Below are 22,223 nucleotides of genomic sequence, written 5' to 3'. Positions count from 1 at the left end.
AAACCACTCACTATTTTATAAAACTACGTCCACAAAATCCTTAGAACCAAAATAAAAAAGTGCGAAATTGGCAGTCAAGAACAAAAAACCACTTTTGCCGGTTAACCTACAGTTCTATATTAAAAATGAGATGTGACGGCTATGCGCATCAGTGCTGGCAATATAAATTATGATTTATACCATTGTAGCCTAAACCAGTGATTTTTAAATTCATTTGTTCTAAGCTGCCCCTGTCCAAAGCTGCCCCCCTCTCCATAATTACTGTGTACCTAAAATAGAATATCTTAATTCCTCCAAGCGTCGCCAGATCCTTTCCCTAGTATGCTCACTGAAAGCGAGAAGTATATCATACGTATAGAGCCAGCGGGCGTGCTCAGTGTTCCAGGCCACTGGACCCCCATCAGTCGCGGGAGACTATCGCGCGGACAGAACGGTAGGGGTTATCTAGTTATTTATTAACCTAATTGGACTAGTTCTGAGAGAATAGTGACGGAATTGAGTGCTTTAGTGCTTTGTGGATTTGTCTTTGCAAGCATGTTATTGTACCTACGTTTGAAGTGTTCAGAACAGAGTGTGGTTTAGACCTGCTGAGTTAACAGTGTGTGAAGTGTGGTTGCACTTGTGTGAAGTGTTTGTGAGTTATAAAGCATTATCATCTTGCACTAAACACTTACATATCAAAAGGATTTGCCATAAATGTTTTATACCAAAATAAAAGTTTGACAAATATTCCAACCAAGGAATACATGTATCACATTATAAGTTTCATACTATCAAGCATAACAAGGCAACTAAGATATAAAACATAATTTATTAAAATAAAATTAGTTCTGATTTACAAATAAAAATACACTTATTCTATGAGAATTAAACATACAAAAAGAGTATGATTGATTGATGAAATAAATAGATTACTTTGGAATCCGTACAGGTATCAGTTTCTCAGGTGGCAGCAATTTTACAACACAATCAGTGCAATAATCTGTGCCAGCATTATCTGTCCACCTTGCGCCTAAAAAGCCTTCTTTTAGACAACCAACACACATTGTCTTCGACTGATAAACTGGAGAGGTTTCATCGAGCAATCTCTGTTCTTTCGCTGCTTTTAACAAATCTAACATATTTTTGTTTCCCTTATTTTCACTCACAGAAGTGCTGTCATAAGCTTCACTACTGTCATAAGGGTCCATTTTGACCGGCACATGAAGTTGTGGGAAGAATGTAGACTTTTTATAGAAGACTGACTTGTATTTATCCTTGCCAACTCCTTTGGGAGCTCGGCCCGGTATTGGAAGGCCAGCTTTAGCTAATTTAGCAAAGTACTTCTGAATCCTGCTCATAACTTGTACTGGGGTTCTTGTACCAAGGTCCTGAGCAATTTTCTTGTATCGTCTTGCTTCTATTGGTTCTTCGGGATAGATTTCAAGTAATTCTTCTAATCTCTTTTGTTCCTCACAAGACCACAGCTGGTTAAATGACTCAGGTTTGCTGTCAGTGAACCTCCTACCTCTTACTTTAGGGTTGTTGTCTAGATCTTTATTTGATTTAGTGTCTTTGATGTCATCGTTGTCAAATGTAGCATCAATGCCATACTGATCCCAATCAATGTTGGGTAACTCTGGAATGGTCTGCCGAGCAGGGAAATTAGCATTACCAGATTTTAATTGCTCAATAAAAGTCATTGGATCTTCTAAAGCTTTGTTCTGAGCTTCGGCCAAGTCTTCTATATCTTTTAATGCATTCATTTTCTGTGCCTCTAACATGACAATGTATTTGAGAAGGCTGCAGTAATCCTTGTTGCCTCGTAGCGCCAAGTGGTCTGTTTCAAATGCAAACTCTCCATCTGACTCTGCATTATCTGGCTCAATGTTATCAATCATACTGTCCATGATACTATCCATATTGATCCTAAAACAAAAATACCACATTTTATCTACTGATATTCTCGTACGGGTTTTTATTGAAGGTGAACAATAACCAAAAACAATGAATACAATATCAAGTGTGAAATTACCAGGCAGTCCGAGAAGACTCAGTGTTAAGCTTAAAAATAAACTAAATAATGTGCAACACAAGAAATGCAAACCTGAATACAGAAGCACCTCCTTAGAAGGCTGGTCTGGCCGGTAAGTATTTAGTTATTTTCTTACTACAGCACTATACACATATCGTATTTTGTTGAAAGCGATATAAATTTCAAGTTTTATGGTAAAAACCCGAGTGGTTCTTTTATTCTATTCCAATAAAATCACGTAAATCTTTTAGCAGGTGAACAACAACAAACGAAATTATGTGAAACGTCAAAAACATGTCAATGCAAATGTCATTGTCAGACAGACAGGATGATCCATATTATTATCTGTGGGATGATGCTAGGCTCAACAACACTAATCTAAATTAAATACTTGTTAGAAATATTGTGTAAATTAACTATAGTTTACCTATTAAATATATCATTAACGTTTTAATAGGGAAACCAGAAGAAATAAACTAAATAGTACCTAATAAGTTTCAGAACGTAATTTACTACAGCGCCATCTATACATATTAAGCAAAACAAGTCGCAGCGCAGTTGATGAGTGTAGCTTTGACCAACCAAACACAGAGGGCGCTTACTGAACAAGAAATAGTTATAGTACAGAGATACAGATGGCGCTGATTCGATACGAAAGAAATAGCAACGCATTCGTAGCAGTCTCTCGTAGTTCGTAGTAATTTCGTAGCGTTGCGAGTTGCGACCAAAAGCATGATGTATGGGTACACTGCTAGTTTTAGCGCAGGTTTTGGCGCTTTTATTTTGTACTCGTGTAAATAAATTCATTTTTTTACATTGCTTATTAAAATAAATATTGTTATGCATCCAATAATATATAACAATCTTTTTTAAAAAGAATCCGCCACTTAACATGCTTTAAAAAATTCTTTGTTCTCATCACAGTCATATAAAATCTTTGTTTTGCTTTAATTTTCCCATTTTCAATAAAATCGCTGTCGACACAGACCCTCTATCGAATTTGGGGCCTGTTTAGTATAATTAAACTAGTAATCTCCCTTTCGAACTATTTTCATAGTCTTTAATGAAATACCTAGTGAGACAAATAGAGTCGATTTTTCGATAACGTTTCATGAAGTAAGGAAGGAAGTAAATTGTGGGTTGTTTTTACCGAATGATAAAAATAGGTGTTTTTACATTTTCCGTCGTAGCCGTGATAATATTATTTCGAATTCGATTATAACTTGAAACGAAACCTGTCACTGCCACGAGAAGGGTTAGACGATTCCAATTATATTATCAATTCGTCGAAACTTGCCCTCGTTTACGAACTTGCTGAACCCTAGCAGATTCTATAACTCTTTAGCAAAGACATCATGTAGACTAGATGGGCTGTGCTCAAATATTGATTTCCAAGTTATTGATAAATATCAACCACTCAGTAGATTAATATTATGTAGGTACGTGCGAGCGGTGAAGATGGCCAGTTGTAGCTGATTCCATAACTCTCTTTTCGTTTGATGAGACTAATAATTGTTAGTACATATTTTCGGTTAAAAAGTTATTTTAGGTACGGGAATATTCTCACCTCTCGTTCCCACCACTGCAACTCCTGTGTAGCCAGGATCTAGACCAGGAGAGGTCCAGGAGCTTGACCACCATAAAAACCCAACCAATGAAGGTCAAGTTTGTCCCGGGGGAAAGTTAAAACTGTCATAAGAACATAGTTCGAAATTATGGTTCGACTTCCCTCCATTGCAAAGCGGATGACAGGTGACAAACAAAGGTTTAAAACCTTTAGAAAAGATTATGCACCACGGACAATAAATATCAATAAAGGGGGCCTATCTTATGAGAAATTAGCAACTAGGTACCTGCCAATAATATTTTTCACAAAATCGCTTAAAAGCACGGAAATTTTTCCTTGTCGCGACAAGATCGGTGTAATAAATTGCATTTATTTTAGGTAGGCGGCACACTCCCCGGTAGCGACAAATTTTTTGTACAAATCTTATCTAGTAGTATTATTAAGTCTTGCTCGATAGTAATGTCAAAGCCATACAAATATATGTTTTGAGAGCCCAATATTGTGTTAAGGGTAGCTTCATGATTTTGTATAGAAATCGGGATTTGATTGAGTTGTTTTCAATCGTAATTCGATTTCTGAGAGATTTTCGAGTGAAAACGAGGACTATAATATCGTCTAGCCAGAAGGTACCTACTGATATACCAACTAAACTTTTTTTACAATATTAGTTAACTAAAAGTCATCAATAACACAAAACTATCCACTTTAAGCAATTAGAATTAGAAGCCAACTTATTATTCGTCGTCCGCTCTACCTACATTTGAATACCAAATTGACTTTTTCCACAGCCAATTTACAGTTCTTTTAGATTTCGTTTTAACCTATTGAAGTTGCAGATAAAAAACATTTTTAACTGCAATTCTTGCATGAATACCTACAGCCACATTAAGATCTTATGCAACGTGGGACTGTGAGCTCAAACAGTCGGGTTGCATTAGAAAACTAGCAGGGCTTCTCCCTAAGGAAATTCGTCTATTTGTCACTGTCACTCATGTTGGCATCTAGCTTAGTGTGAGAGGGATGGAAACATTGAAAACTTCAGCTATAGTGGTTGGAGCAGTAGCCCAGCAAAAGCTAGCTTGGACGCCTTCCAATATCTTGATCACCGTTGTAATCTTAAATGGAGTGTATAAGAAGCTGTAACTTGGTTTTTATTATGAGTTGAAATTAAATTATGTCTAATAAATCGTAATCTATGTCTCATCGCCACAATTTTCAGTCACTTGTGGAACATTTAAAGCTTTTTTGAGCTTTCATCTTAACTACGTATAGGCATATAGTCACTGATTTTTAGCTCTGTACAAATTTATATATGCTCTTTTTTTAACACTTAAGCATACCAGCCCAGTTGTAGCTATGTTATTGTAGAAACACCGCTAAATCCGGGGCTCTAAACAATGACGTCATCACTCGCAGCTCAATTAGTATAATTACCAGCTATTAGCGGTGCAAGAGATCGTAGTGCTATGTGATAATTAACTTAGAAACCACGAACACGATTTATGTAAAAGAAACAGGAAAACAAAGGAAATAAATCTCATTCTCACATATCAGCCATTCCTTAATTTTACAGTCATCAGCTGCACTACACTACACCTATTTTCAATAAAAAATTCCTAAGGTAACTCAAATTATAACTACAATATGCACCAGTGTTGTATATCATCAGTAAACAGTTCTGTTCTCCATGTTCACTTGACTTGGCAACCGTCAATTGGTTTGGAGCCACGTTAGCTAAGCATGACGTCATATTGGGCTGGACTGAGACTTCCGAATCACGGGTATACTTGTCATGAGTGCCACGTAACATAAGGTATTGGCCGAATAGTCAGGTACCCCTCTTGACCGCGACGTGAGAGAGTTTCATAACTTAGAAGATCATTCTTAAAGATCTGCTGGCCCTTTTCTTTTACCTACCCTACTTATCCCAACTTAATATTATAAATGCGAAAGTAACTCTGTCTGTCTGTCTGTCTGTTACGCTTTCCCGCTTAAACCTCGCAACCGATTTTGATGAAATTTGGCATAGAGATAGTTTGAGTCCCGGGAAAGAACATAGGATAGTTTTTATCCCGGTTTTTGAAACAGGGACGCGCGCGATAAAGTTTTTCTGTGACAGACAAAATTCCACGCGGGCGAAGCCGCGGGCGGAAAGCTAGTTGTAAATAATTATCATTAATGCGAGCTTTAGATATCTATTTCAGGCCCAGCAGATGCTATGTAAATTTTTTCATTAAATAAAGTTTCAATAAATGAGACAACAAAAAAAGAAAATTCTCAAAGCGACAGCAATACTTTTTACCATAATCAGCTATTTTTAATATAATATTTGCCCATCGGGATTTTTGCCCGTGAATGACGGCTGCTGGAATAAATGGGGCCAAATAAAACACTTCAGATTTAATCAAGGTAATCGGCGCTTGTAATCGTTAATGATTTCGTAGGAATGCTTCGCGAGCGTAATCGTCCTGTTAGATATGATCGTCAAGGGGCAAGTGACGCGGACAGGAAATTAATAACCCTCGAGGGCCCAACACTGTCGTTAATGAATCATATCTACAAATCATAGCACATACCTAGTCAATACAGGGACTTCGTTACTTTCAGGATACTTTCAGTGGTCTGGTAATGAAAAGTATAGATAGCTGGCATATCAATCTAAATACGTTGCCGTGGCTTGTTATGCCGTCGTAATAGGTTTTGCAACCAAAATATAAGTCTGATGTGCTGACTTTTGTACTTTATGCGAAAAAAACATTTCAGCAAAGAGTGGAAAAATCCGCAGCATAACATACTTAGGCTGGGTTGCACCATTTTACTTTAACTTTGACAAACGTCAAAAATCTGTCAAACTCCATACAAAAAACACTGATTTATTCGTTAAAGTTACGGTTGAAGTTAGGTACGCAAAGTCAATAGGTACCTCTTACTCGTGATTTAGGACCATTACTCCCATTTATAAAATCGGTGCCTTCAGTGAAACATGAGTATTATTGAGCTGTTTATTAAAGTAGAATGTTCACGCACTGCTGTTTGTCGAAGCACTTGAGTCGCTGACGACGTTATTTGTTCTATCGACCGGTTAAGGGTAAACGGAAACGTTAAAAATATATTTCGAGTATTCAGTCGACAGCACATCAGACCATACATTTTTGTTGGAAAATAGCCTGTATTACAACGCGATAAGATGCCACGTGCTTAGCTTGAAATGCTTCGTCCGTATAGCTGGGGCTCCGATAGGCGACTGAAAGCAATATACAGCGTTGATTTAAAAGTAATCACTTAGAAATCACACACATCGTGTGTGTCGATTTAAAGGAAAGGAAAGTGTTGATTTGTGATGGAAAAGTTTTAATGTAGCACTTACTGTAATTAAGGCCTTGGTTTATACATATAAATCCTTAAAGAATATTAATATCTCTTTCCTTCTCCTTATGGATCTTTGAAGGGTTAAGTATGAAAACTTCGGACCAACCATTTCGTCTAGTGCTAAGAAAAGGTGGCGGAAGAATGTCAATTCAAGTCTGGTGGTGATCGCTCTTACTTTAAGAGTAAAATAGTTATGTTAATTTCTAAATTCATAACTTTCTATGAATTCAATAACAATTTTGGCGTTCGGCCAGCTCACTTTGGAGAGTGGACGTTTTAGAGAGGAAAGTGGTAGAAGTTTCAGAGTCGAGACGTGTCCGAGTGGACGACGTATTAATCCGATTTTCTTCATAATTTATTGGAGCCAAGCCTATCTATTTCACAGTGAGTCAAAATGAATCCACAAATAAAATTAGAGTCCTCGTAGATTTATTAACATCTTAAATTGAATCAAGCAGACTTGGTAGGAACGCTGATAGTTGGAGGAAATCTTACTGTCAAAAGTTAGTAAGCTGCTGAGGCCTAGATAGTGGTATCAACCGGAATGGAACCAACTTTGACAGAGCAACACTATTATGCCTCCAGCAAATATTTAGTAAAGGTAGCAAGAAGGCGCTGGACGCAGGCTGCTCCAATAGGGAAACATGGAAAGCATTCGCCTATGTTCAGCAGTGGACGTCGTATGGCTGAGATGATGATGTTGATGAAATATTTAGTAGAGTCATTCGGGGTAACAGCACGCGGTGGGTAAAAGTACGCGGTGGTCCGATCTCCGACAGGAGTGGGGGGGCTGAGGTCTGTGTTTGTAAAACAGAGTGGCGTTACTGTCGCCGTTTAGGAGCCACGCGCCGCGCCGACGCAATATTAGTACTGTACCTCTATTACGAAAAACTTTCGAGTTCGTTTCGTTGCGTATTCAAAGTGCCATCGAAAAATTTTGTATGAAAAATTAAACAGCGCCCCCTATATTATAGCCGCCCTAGGGGGCGCTGTTTAATTTTTCATACAAAATTTTTCGATGGCACTTTGAATACGCAAACGAAACGAACTCGAAAGTTTTTCGTAATAGAGGTACTGGTCGCGACACGTCGCCGAATACTTGTAGCACGCTTATTTCGTTTAATTTTTGTGCCACGGAAAAGTGTGCTGTAGTTAAATGGATAGGTCTGTGCCAGTAAGTATACTATATTTCTATTGTTCATTTAATGTAGTTTTTATCTAAGTGTTCGCGATCGCGAGTGATACCCTATATAAAAATTGTGACATTGACAGTGGTGCCAACCGTCGTACACCCTATATTTTTAAGTTTCTCTCTCTGCCTTGTGGAACCGATCAGTACACACGTCTGTTGAAATTATTTCGCATTTTTACTTCAAAATATACCTGGCCCCCCTTCATGGTCCTGGATCGAGCCAGATTATTATTGCAATCGAGAAACCGCTACGAGGATTTCACGGAAAGCGCAGTTATTTGCATTGGGGATTGCGCGTCGTCAAAGAGTGGTCGAGGTTCAAAGTTCAACGGATAAAACGCGTGAGCAAAGTGGTATAAAAAGTGATTAATTTTAGGACCCAGCACTCTAATAAGGTATATTTTAACTGTAATTGTAAGGATATATCAGGTTAGTAATCATTAATGTGTATTTTATGCAAAATTTGTGAAATAATGACTGTGTAATCGATTTACCTACCCGTTACAATTTAAATGTAGCAGTGTAGATACATTTGGCAATCTGTTAAGCTAGTTAAATCTTATTATTTTGTTAATACATTCGCAATTAAGTGCCGAATAATTTATCTAGTATTTGTTTAAGCCAAATTATCATTATTTTAACACTCACTGTAACGGTCGTGATTTTATAGGTTATAATTCCACTTTATATTTTCGTATTTATTGTGAATATTAGTCTCAATAATAATTTCCAATCATTGTAATTTAATTAATTTATCCAAATTCCGTATTAATTGTTTTTATATTTTCTAATAATTGCATCTATTCCACACCTCAATTCACTCATTTGTTATAACGTTCTATAGATATTGTATAATAGTACTAAGTACATAAGTAAAAGTTTTCAATTGTATACATTCCAGGATGACAAGTGAATTGAAAGTACCAAGCCGACCTCAGTCTCCCAAAATGATGGACGATAAGGACTTAAAAAGGATACGTGGAAGCATAAAAGGTCGTCTCACTGCATTTTCCAATCATTTGGCCGGTTTGGAAGGATCCTCGCTAAGTTGTCAGGATGCCAGGGAGTTACAATTGCGAATCGGTAAGGTTGAACATTTATACGATTCATACGATGAGGTGCAGTTGAAAATTGAGTGTGCGTGTGATGATGATCTGCAAGTTAGTGAACGGAATGAGTTTGAAGGAAATTATTATCGCGTCCTTGCCAAGGCACAAGAAATTCTAGACAGTTATCGTAAGTCACAAGATAAACTAGATGCGCAATCAATCGGTAGTCGTTCCAACAATCAAAAACTTGTTAAATTGCCCACGATACAATTGCCAAAATTTAGTGGCTCATATGAAACTTGGATGGAATTCCACGACACCTTTTCCAGTTTAATTGACAATAACGATCAAATTGATGAGGTAAATAAATTCCACTATTTAAGGGCATCTTTGGAAGGGTCAGCTGCTGTGGTAATTAATTCCATTGAGTTTTCAGCTAAAAACTATTCTGTTGCGTGGAAACTCTTGTGTGATCGTTTTGATAACAAACGTTTATTGATACAAAATCATATTTCAGCTTTATTCAATATTGAATCGATCACAAGAGAATCCTCGATTAATTTAAAGGGAATTATCGATCAGGTTAATAAGAATTTGCGGTCCTTAGAATCCCTAGGAGAGCCTGTCGATCATTGGGATACATTATTAATTTATATCATCACAAAAAAGCTAGACTCCAAAACATATCGTGAGTGGGAGGAACACAAGAGTTCATTGCCTAATGATAAGCCAATAAGTCTAGAATTCTTACTTAGTTTTATACGTAATCGCGCAGACTTACTTGAGACTATTGAACTATCACAAAATAATATCATGTCAAAGAGCAAACCTGCAACTAAAATAAAGGCAATGGTATCTTATCAGAGCAATCAAAATAATGATTCGAATGCATGTTCACTAAAACCATGCCCTAATTGCAGTGATAATCATTTTTTAAACAATTGTCCTAGGTTTCTTGCATTGACTAGCGAAGCACGGTATAAGTTACTGCCTAGTTATAGGATATGTTTTAATTGTTTCCGTAGTGGACATTATGCTAATTCATGTAAGCGTCCTGGTTGTAAAATATGCAAACGCAAACACCATACGCTCATTCACATTAACGAGATAGGAGCATCAAAGCAAATGTCTACACCTATACCTATAACTAGCGCCCAAACAGCTGATTGCGATAACGGCACTCGTACAAAAAACTCGATGCCTACAGGTGCGCATGGTTCGAGCGTTGCACTCTCGGGAAGCGTCTCCGCCGCATGCGACGCGTCAGATCAGTGTGAGGTTTTGTTGTCGACTGCATTAGTAAAACTGCGAGACTGTTATGATCGCGAAGTCGTCGCTCGCGCCATTTTAGACAGCGGCAGTACGTCGTGCCTGTTGACCGAACGGCTATTTAAACAATTAAACTTGCCAGCTGATCGCACTGATAGAATCGTCGTAGGTATAAATAATAAAACATCGAACATAAATAAAATGTGTCGTTTGCCTATTACGTCTTTGTGTGAAACTTATTCAATTAACTTAAATTGTTTCATTCTTCCGTCGATCACAGATAGTGTTCTCGGGTGTAAAATTAATGTAAGGAATTTAAACATTCCGTCTGATATTTGTTTAGCGGACCCTCAGTTTAATTCGCCCGCCGCCGTTGATATGATCATCGGCGCTGATGTTTTTTGGGACATTTTAGGCTCGCAAAACATTAAGTTAGGTGATGGAAAACCAATACTTTATGAAACTAGACTAGGATGGATAGTTTCCGGCCCTGTTAGTCGCGGTCGTGTATCTGATTTTCCACACATTAAATGCAACTTTACTCAGGTTGATCCATTGACTTCACATTGCACTGAAGATGACATTCAAGCCCAACTTACGCGGTTTTGGCAGCTCGAAGAAGTTAGCCCTCAGTCATCTCATTATTTTCCAGAGGAGAAGCAATGTGAAGAACATTTTGTAAAAAATACAACTCGCCTCTCAGACGGTAGATTCTGTGTTAGGATCCCATTAAAGCAAACACCAAGCGTGTTAGGTGATTCTTATCAGCGAGCTAAACATTGTATGTTATCATTAGAACGTCGACTCAAAAAAGATTCGTTATTTAGTAAAATGTACAATGACTTCATGGTAGAATACGAATCGTTAGGTCACATGACTGAGTGCGAACCGATCACATCGGTCCCTCATTATTTCATTCCTCATCATGGAGTTCTTCGTGAAAGTAGCACTACGACCAAACTTCGCGTCGTATTTAATGCAAGTAGTCCAACCACTACAGGTGTTTCATTTAATCAGCTTCAAATGATTGGACCTACAGTTCAAGATGACCTACTTTCAATCCTTCTACGATTTAGGCAGCACAAATATGTGATTGTAGCAGACGTAGAAAAAATGTATAGATGCATAGAAGTCGATGCCGTAGACAGACCGTTGCAACAAATTATTTGGCGTGACCAAAATCAACCCAATTCGCAACTGAAATGTTATGCTTTGAACCGGGTAAGCTACGGCACCGCTAGTGCTCCATTTCTCGCTACTCGCTGCCTAAAACAAATTGGTCTAGAATGTAGAGACTCTCAAATAGGTGAAATCATTATCCATGATTTTTACGTCGATGATTTCTTGAGTGGTGGTGATGAAATTGAACAAGTTTTATACATACGTAATCAAGTAACAGCTGAGTTAGCCTCTGCTTGCATGCCTCTCAGAAAATGGAAGTCCAATGAGCCTCAATTATTGCCTAAGACTGATAAGTCATCTCCCGATGTAAACATTTGTGACTCTGGCGCCGGTAAAACACTGGGCCTCGGGTGGCACTCAGTTTTAGACGAATTTTACTTTCCAATCAGTTCAATAGCCAAAGGAAACACAAAGCGTGATATACTTTCTGTAATTGCCAAAATATTTGATCCATTAGGCCTTCTTTCACCTTGTGTCATCCTCATGAAAATTCTATTACAGAGACTATGGCTACAAAAACTGTCCTGGGATGATGAGCTACCTGTGGACATACACCAAACTTGGACGGAGCTGGTCCAAGGCCTCCCGGGTCTAAACAGCTTACGCATACCGCGACGTGTTATCTGTGATTCAGCTTCGCGGCTGGAATTACACATTTTCACAGATGCGTCTGAGCGTGCGTACGGCTCCTGTGTGTATGTTCGTAGCATTAATTGTGAAGGTGAGGTCTCAGTCCATTTATTACTTGCCAAGAGTAGAGTTGCTCCAATCAAGCCGACAACAATACCACGCCTCGAGCTATGCGGCGCCGTAGTGGGTGCTCATTTGTACGAGAAAGCAATTGCTGCACTACGATTGCAAGTCAACCAAGTCATTTTTTGGACAGACTCAATGGTCGTCATTGGTTGGCTCAAAATGTTGCCGTCGAAGTTGCAACCATTCGTACGCAATCGCATAGCCGAAGTTTTAGATAAAACCGGTGACTGTACTTGGCGACATGTTCCGTCTGAAGAGAATCCCGCAGATTTAATATCTCGTGGAGTTAGCATAGAATCTCTTCAGTCGCTTAATTTATGGTGGCACGGACCAGATTATTTAAAACGCGATCCATCGCACTGGCCTGCAACCCCAACAGCGCCTAGTACAGCCGGTGATTTGCCTGAAACTCGAAAGGAGGTAACTTTAATTGTAAACTGTGAAACTCAAAGTAAATTTATTGATTTTAGTCGTTTTTCGAAACTTTCTAGACTTCAACGCACTGTGGCTTATGTGCTTAGATTCATAAATAATTGCAAAAAGGGAACGATGCGAACAACAAGCTTCTTAAATGCTTGTGAATTAGATGAAGCACTAATTGTAATTTTAAAACAATCGCAAATGCAATCATTCCCAGAATATGATTTATTAATGAAAAATAAGGATTTACCTAGTAAAAGCCCACTAATTAAATTCAATGTTTACTTAGATGATAATAATTTAATTCGCGTTGGTGGTCGTTTAGATAATTCAGAATTTTCATTTGAAAAGAAACATCCTATCATTATACAGTCCACTCATTTAGTAACTAAATTAATTTTTGAATATGAACATAATAAATTGATGCATGCCGGCCCTCAACTACTATTGGCTACCATCAGGGAAACTTACTGGCCGATAGGCGGCCGCAACTTAGCAAGAAAATGTTATCGTCAATGCGTACGTTGTAATCGCATGAAGGGTAAGACTTTTAACCCATTAATGGGAAATTTGCCGCAGCAGCGACTTCAACCAGGTGGATACCCATTTGATAGTGTAGGCGTAGATTATGCAGGCCCTATGGCTGTCGCTAATCGCACAGGCCGTGGCTGTAGACTCACTAAATCGTACATTGCAATTTTTGTATGTTTCACGACCAAAGCGGTACACCTTGAGCTAGTGGGTGATTTAACAAGTAATAATTACCTTCTCGCGCTGCGCAGATTCATCTCACGCAGAGGAAAACCCTCTCACATATTTTCAGATAACGGTACCTCATTCGTAGGAGCGGTTAACGAGATTTCGAAATTCTTGAAAGGCAATTGTGATTCATTGGCTTCGGACATAGCGCAGGAAAGTATTAATTTTCATTTCATACCTGCGTATAGTCCTAATTTTGGAGGTCTCTGGGAGGCTGGCGTTAAGTCAGTTAAATTTCATTTGAATAGAGTGCTGGGAAATTGTAATCTTACGTTTGAAGAGCTCACTACCACTTTAGTGCAAATCGAGGCGATACTTAACTCTCGGCCACTCTCTCCGTTGTCATCGGACCCCGCAGACCTGACGCCACTCACGCCCGGCCACTTCCTCATCGGCCGCCCTCTCACCGCCCTGCCGAACTCCAGCTACGCAGACTGCCCCATCAGCAGGTTATCACGATTTCAACGCATTGAGCAATTACGCCAACACTTTTGGACGAGATGGAGCAAAGAGTACATTGCAGAACTTCAGCAAAGAGCCAAATGGCATTCATGCAAGTACTCCCTAGAAGTCGACACGCTTGTTCTGCTGAAAGAAGATGGACTTCCACCTCTAAAATGGAAACTTGGGCGTATTGTCAAAGTCTTTCCTGGTGCCAGTGATGGGATCTGTCGAGTTGCTGACATACAGACTGCAAACGGCATCGTACGGCGTAGCTTCAGCAAGATTGTTCCGTTGCTCCCAGAAGAAGACGTTTCGGTTGAAGGACGAGCCTTCAACGCGCGGGGGCATGTTCGCGATCGCGAGTGATACCCTATATAAAAATTGTGACATTGACAGTGGTGCCAACCGTCGTACACCCTATATTTTTAAGTTTCTCTCTCTGCCTTGTGGAACCGATCAGTACACACGTCTGTTGAAATTATTTCGCATTTTTACTTCAAAATATACCTGGCCCCCCTTCACTAAGTTTATCATATTCGTAAAAAGTATTTAACGTGTGTGTTGTGACTGATTATTTAGTATATTTGCCGATTGGGGTAAGAGTACGAGATTAATAGTACGCACGCGTACGTTTACCCCTATTGCGTACTTATACCTCAAATGAAATAAAAATATCAAAAATTGTTCAATCTTTCAGAATACCTACACCAAAATGCCGAGAAATTACATAAGGAAGGCCCCTCAGCGGACCCTCACTCATCTCATCTCAGATGACCAAATAATGAAGGCCAATTATTTTGATCTCAAAGTGTGACTGTGTATTTTTGAAAAGAAATAGAATTGCATTCAAAGATTTCCATAAATTTGCATGCCACACCCGGGAATCGAACCAACTAAAATTTGTTAAAAATTACACCCTGTATTTTTATTGCATCGATCGTTAGGGTTAAGTTTATGGATGAAATCTCTCTAACAAACTTGATAAATTAAATGAAAGGAAACCATGAAATCTTAAATTATTTTAATTATTTACAAAAAATTGTATGGTACCTATGATAACTAGTGAATTTTCGTAAAATTTTCAAAAAATCTTTGAATGGAGTTTTCTTTGTTCTCAAAAATAAAGGAATGTTTTCTTTGAGTAAAATTTTCTATCTACAATATTAAGAGTACTTTCCCTCCAGGTGGCATTACAAAATTCCACCCTGTATAATACAAAGAGTTCTTAATTTTTTTAATGTTAATGATCTTATAATGTTATTCACAAGATTAAATAAATGTTGATTATTGCCAATCTTAATTGTATTCTCTTAGAAATTTGAATGCGTACGTTTACCCCGCGTGCGTAACTTTACCCTAAGACTTGCGTAATTTTACCCACACATCGGGTCAAGAATACGCATTGGAAAAGTTTTCAGTTAAGCCTATGCAGGGCTAAAACTAATTAATCTTGATGGAAAATTTTCTTAAATAGTGAAAATTTATTAAATATTCTACAGATTTAATATCATAACATGCCAATTATATAATTCTTTATAGGTCTGGGAGGCCATCAAAAAAAAAGTGCGTGCTCTTGACCCGAATGACTCTAGTAGTTGCATTTTTATTGACTCTAAAATACTGATTGTTATAATTTAGTTTGAACTTGCTGAATGTCTCATCTACTTTCCTAATAGGAAGGAAATTCCTATGCATGCCCAATGTTTTATATCTGAAGGAATAACATCCCTATCAATTATTGTAACAGGAACATCAAAACTTTCTAATAGCCCACTAACCAAATCTCCAATTTCCTTTGTCTAAGTGGGTCAACGTTACTTTTCTCACTCAAATTGTCTAACTCGACTTGGTTACAAAGTTAAATTAGCCTTCAACAATAAAATTTATAGGAGAAGTTTCTAAAAGCGCTATCGCCAGGTACTGAGAGAAGTGGGGCTTAATGATTTTAAATTAATTAGTACTTACCTAAGCCAATATTTACTAGTAGATAGGTAAAACTATAGCAAGCAGCATTATTTATTTATACTTTAATGCCAAAATTTTAACGTTAGGCAAACTTAATGCCATAAGGCATGGATGAGAATGCCTTGTTGTTATATGTTGTTGCTTATGACATAAATTAAATATAAAATGTATGAATTACTGAATAATGTATTAAAATGTAGATAAAATGTATAAATGAAACGACTTTCTTTTAGCTGTCAAAGTGAAGAAGTGATTTTATTTTGTTTTATAAGAAAAAGTAAAAAAAACATTAAAAACTTTTTTGTTGGTTCTCAACATAGTTTCGCGCGCGAAATACGACACGCATTAAAATTAATCTTAATTGACATGAATAAGTATGAAACAAATAAATAACTTTACAATGAAAATAATTAATACTTGCAATTACTATTTAAATTAAATTTTCAAATTGTAACATAAATTATAACAATCTTGTAAAACTAAAAATTCAATCCACTGGTAAAACAATTATAGAAGAAATTGACCGCCTAAAGGAACCTTTACTGGTTTTTACATTAACGACTCTAATCATGTTGTCAGGTCCAGCAAAAATCTTTTCTATTCTACCCATTGGCCATTGCAAAGGCGGACAATTGTCTGTTTTGATAAGCACTAGCATGCCTTCTTTTAAGTTTGGCAAAACCTTCAACCATTTAGTTCGGGAGTTAAGCATAGAAATATAATCTCTATTCCAAACGTGCCAAAAGTGCTGCTTCATTTGTAAGCATCTGCGCCAAAATCGCAGCCTATTAGTCGGAACAGGGGTAATGTCAGGCTCAGGTAATGCAGTGATTGGACAACCGATCAAAAAGTGACCAGGTGTCAAAAAAGAGAAATCAGAGAGATCCTGAGACATTGAAGTTAAGGGTCTAGAATTTAAGATACCTTCTATCTCTATTATTAATGTATTTAATTGTTCATAAGTTAGAGAATTTATGCCCACTATTCTTTTAAAATGATGCTTTGCTGATTTGACAGCGGCTTCCCATAAGCCCCCAAAGTTGGGACTATATGAGGGAATAAAATGAAACTGAATACCTTTTTGAGCTCCAAAATCTGTAATAATATCAATATGATTCTCATTTTTGTATAATTGTATAAGTTGAGTATTGGCACTTCTAAAAGTACTCATATTGTCGCAGTACACATCTGTCGGCATTCCGCGACGGGAAATAAATCTCTTGAAAGCAGCTAAAAAACATTCAGTGGTTAAGTCCGACACTGCTTCTAAATGCACTGCTTTAGTTACAAAGCAAATGAAAACGCAAACGTAACCCTTGGAAATCACAGACCGACGCAAAGAAGACTGTTTCACATGAACAGGTCCAAAATAGTCTATTCCTATCTTAGAAAAAACCCTTGCTGGTACTATACGATCACGCGGTAGAGATCCCATGAGTTGTTGCGTACCTTGACATTTAAGTCTAAAGCATGTTAAACATTTATGTATAACCTTTTTAATTTCTCTTACGGCATTAACAATCCAATAATTTTGCATCAGGCTGCTATGAGTTAGTTTTAATCCAGCGTGCAATAATGAAATGTGCTCATTTTGGATTATTAATGCTGTAACATTACATCTTTTTGGTAATATTAAAGGAAACCTTTTGTTGTAACTCAGCTGGTTGGCCTGCTGAAGACGACCACCTACTCTTAACATTTTGTTAGAGTCCAAAAATGGATGTAAAGCTTGCAAATTTGATTTGATAGGACGGCCATTTAGCAAACAATCGATTTCCTCACTAAAGAAATGATCCTGTACAAGTTGTATAATCTTTAACTTTGCATTTTTATACTCTTGAGACAAGGAAGTATTAACATCATAACTACTTTTGCATTTTGAAATGAATCTCATTACATAAATCATGATTCGAATCATTTTTCCAAAGCTTGAAACCTTGTCTAACAAAGGAAATAATTGTTTTTCAGATGTTTGATAACTTAAACTTGGATTATTATCCTTACATTCGATCAAAATAGGCAACTCTACATTAGACATAGAAATGTTATAATTATTTCCTGCCAAAAAATCAGGTCCATGCCACCATAAATTATTTCCCTGCAATTGATTTGGATCAGTTCCTCGGGATAAAACATCAGCTGGATTTAGCAACCCAGGAATATGTAGCCAAGTAGCTTTACATTTGTTAATTTCAGCAACTCGGTTGCCCATATAGGCTGGAAGTTTAACAGGCAACGATTTTAACCAACTTAAAACGATTTTTGAATCAGTGAATAATATACAGTCAGATATTTGTGGCATTAAATCTTGGATGGAGCGTGTCAGTTTAGCTAGTAGTACCGCGGCATTCAACTCAAGTTTAGGAATAGTCATTTTACCGTCTATAGGAGCGAGCCGTGACTTCGCACATAACAAATTTATTTGACATTCACCATCCTTGACAACCTTTATGTAAATACAGCAACCATAGGCTTCTGAAGAGGCGTCACAAAAACCTATGATCTGAATCGCATCAGCATTAGACATTTGTAAATTTCGCTGTACATGAATAGGAGACATAGATTGCATCTCATAATAAAAATTCAGCCATAATATATACAAATCTTGTGGGAGAGGTTCATCCCAACCTAACTGACATAACCATATCTTTTGAAGCAATAATTTGGCCTTGACAATTATAGGATTAATCAAACCCAATGGATCAAAAAACTTGCTAATGTAACTCAACACGTTTCTTTTTGTAGGTGCGTCAATATTATGAGATTTAGGCTCAGCAAATTTAAATTGATCCCCTTGCACTTCATAACTGACTCCGAGAGTTTTTATAACAAGTGGGTCATGATGATCAAACTTGACTGTATCAAAGCCTAAACTTTCTTGTGGAATGTCAGACAGTATATTTGAATCGTTGGAGCACCATTTATGTAGCTCAAAACCACCTAAACGCAACAAAGCGATTAATTCTTGTTTAAGTAGAGCGGCTTCCTCGGTACTAGAGGCTCCTACAATTACATCATCAATATAAGTATTATTTTTTAAAGCTTCCGCGGCAAGCGGAAAGCGCGCCCCGTGAATCCTTGCAAGCTCGATGAGGCAACGAGTTGCTAAAAAAGCGGAACTAGTTAACCCATAGGTAATTGTTTGCAACTGCAAACATTTTAAATCATCGTTATGATTTTCTCGCCACAAAATATTTTGTAAAACTCTATATTTAGGAGATATTAAAATTTGGCGATACATATGGCGAATATCACACATCAAAACTACCTCATAAGTTCTAAATTGGACGAGTATTTCAAATAATTGTCTTTGAACGACATCACCATTGCATAAAATATCATTTAAGCTATAAGGTGAAGCCTTTGCTTTAGCGCTCCCATCAAAAACCACCCTGAGCTTATTAGTTTTCCTATCTGTGCGTACGACTGCATGATGGGGCAAGAAATACTTAGGGAATTCTTCAGGACTACATTGCGACACATCAATTAACTTTCCGTGACCTAATTCAAGGTATTCCCTTATAAAATCAACATACATTGAATGAAATTCAGGCTCCTTTTTGAATCGTTTCTCTAAGTTATAAAATCTCTGCAGCGCGAGAGAAAAGGAGTCTGAAGGGTTAATTGTATCTAAATCGACCTTGACTGGCAAATCGACCTCAAAACGATTGTCTTTTAGATTGACCGATTTAACAAACTGCTCCTCGCTAAATTCGTGCTCTTGCAAGGATTCGTTAAATACCTTAGGTACCTGCTCAGAATCCCAGAAACTCCTAACAAGACTGTCAACATTCAACTCGGGAGTCATTTGCGAGTGCAAGGCGATCGACATATTATTAGACAATGGTTTGAAGTCACCTGATAATCCAGATACCACGTAGCCAAACCGCGTGTTGATAAGTATTGGATCCATTGGGCCTCCTTCAATTTTTCCATCTTTGATTATTTTAAAAAAGATGTCAGTGGCCAACAGTAGCGACACCTCGCCTGGAATGTTAAAATCAACATCAGACAATGTGATATTGGATGGTATTACAAAATTATTTACATTTACTTTACACTGAGGCAACAGTGAAGTTATTTTATGTACAACTGAGCATGAAATATTCAATGAAAAATCCTCAGACATTGAAATCAAACATAAATCAACTGCCTTTTGCACCTTTGTTGAGTTTTGACCCAATGTAAGTATATTTTTTGGATGATTATATACATTGAGGCCTAATTTGTCTACTAGAGCCTGAGTACAAAATGTAGTTTGGCTCCCAGAGTCTAATAATGCTCTGACAACATGCCGTTGATTGTTTGGCCCTTGAATTGCAACTTTCACTGTGGGCAATAAAATTTGCGAATCTCTATTTACAGACTCAAAATGACACGCATTATTATTTACAGTATCATCAGGTTTTTTCAATGAATTATTTACAGAATGCGATTGCTGAAATGAACTATCATGCAACAATGTATTATGAGATTTTCCTTTACATATTGTACAAATGAAATTATATCTGCACTTTTGCTCGTGCTTATTTAAACAAATTGAGCATAAATCATTTTTATTTACATATGCAAGCCTTTCAGCAACAGGCATGAGAGTAAAATTTGGGCATTTATACAACCTGTGACCGTTTTTACATAATATACAAGAAACTGGTTTGCTCTTACTGGATTTGGTCACACAGTCTGAAATATGAAGGGACTTACTATTCGAAGGCTTTGATGAGCGGTCCGCGTCGCTGGACGAGCTAGCCTCCAGCGAGATAGCACGTCTCTCCAAAAAACACAGCAGCGACTCCATACTGGGCATGCTACGAAAATCCTGTTCTGCATTAAACAATCTTAAAGTAAGCGTATCTAGTTTCTTCATCATAATGCAAACCAATATGGAGTCCCAGCTTTTAACCGGCTCATCGTAGCTGCGTAGCGCGCTCATTTGCTGCGAAATCTGCGACACCAAGGAACGGATGGCCTGGGCAGTGCCACGCGTTAAAATAGGCAGATCTAAGATAGCACTAACATGCGTTTTTATTAACAGTCCCTTGGTATCGTATCTTCTATTCAATAAAGCAATGGCGTCATCATACGACTGGTTTATGAGAGGCAAATTATTTATAAGACTTAAAGCCTCGCCCTTTAAATAGCCCTTTAAATAAAATAATTTTTGAACATTAGACAACTTACAGCTTTTGCCTATGAGTGCCATAAAAAGTTCTATGAATGGCTTGTATGCACCGACGTTGTTACCGTCGAACGATTGGATCTCTATCGGAGGTAGCCTCGTAGTCTCGAACAGCGGCGTCGAAGCGTCCACGGCACTCGCAAACCCCAGCGGCGAAGCACTGCTGCGGCGGTCCAGAAGAGCGTCGATCCGGGAGAGGACATCGTAATAGCGGTCCTCGAACTCCTCGTCACCGTCCAACACCTCCTGGCCTTGCAGAATGGCCTCGTCCGCCAGCTGGTTGTAGCGCGCGAACGCTTCTTCTACTGCTTTCCTTCTGTTCGTCAACTCGAAAGCACTCGGGTCCGTCTTCTTGTTCAAAAAGGTAACACATCGTGTTATAGCGGCCTTGCATTGCCCTTGTAACAGCTTGGTTTTTTGGTTAGTGTCACCACAAACCTGGGTAGCCATAATTATCTACTGCAATCGGCAACTATGCCGGCGTTGGCTCTCGGGATAATTTTCCAGCAGCACACAAAAAAACCAATGTGAATTATGTACGGGTTTCGGCACCAAATTTATGTTGCATAAGACATAAATTAAATATAAAATGTATGAATTACTGAATAATGTATTAAAATGTAGATAAAATGTATAAATGAAACGACTTTCTTTTAGCTGTCAAAGTGAAGAAGTGATTTTATTTTGTTTTATAAGAAAAAGTAAAAAAAACATTAAAAACTTTTTTGTTGGTTCTCAACATATGTTGTAAGTTCACACATTACTTACCTATCATTTCTCTTTTCAGAAAATAATACCTAATCATAATTGATACCTATTCTTCTTTATATTTCACAATGAGCACAAGGAGGTATTGAAACCTTAATAAAACCGATGCTAAAAATCAACACATTTTATGTTACATTCTCGTAAATTCATGATTATTTATCCAATCATGTCGTCGATATAAAACAGCTTCAAAATAACGTTTTGGCAACAGCCATATTCCAAACGCTGTTACTGCAAAAGGTATAATTTTAAACATTTTTGTTTTCGAGCAACATTCGTAATTGAACGTT

General features: G+C 37.7%; 1 protein-coding gene across 1 annotated transcript; it reads right to left on the bottom strand.

Moving 5' to 3' along the window:
• Positions 1 to 794: 794 nt before the first annotated feature.
• On the bottom strand, positions 795 to 2,302 carry LOC135086213 (ZZ-type zinc finger-containing protein 3). The gene is made up of 2 exons (XM_063981018.1): positions 2,087 to 2,302; positions 795 to 1,908 (listed from the first exon to the last, which is right to left on the bottom strand). The coding sequence occupies exon 2, from the start codon at positions 1,899 to 1,901 to the stop codon at positions 912 to 914; it is 990 nt and encodes a 329-aa protein (XP_063837088.1). The 5' UTR covers positions 1,902 to 1,908; positions 2,087 to 2,302; the 3' UTR covers positions 795 to 911.
• Between the last annotated feature and the right edge of the window lie 19,921 nt (positions 2,303 to 22,223).

The sequence above is a fragment of the Ostrinia nubilalis genome, chromosome 2, assembly GCF_963855985.1.
Source record: "Ostrinia nubilalis chromosome 2, ilOstNubi1.1, whole genome shotgun sequence".
Classification (NCBI taxonomy): Eukaryota; Metazoa; Arthropoda; class Insecta; order Lepidoptera; family Crambidae; genus Ostrinia; species Ostrinia nubilalis.
Note: the sequence above shows the minus strand (reverse complement) of the source record. Positions and strands in the feature narration are given on the sequence as shown.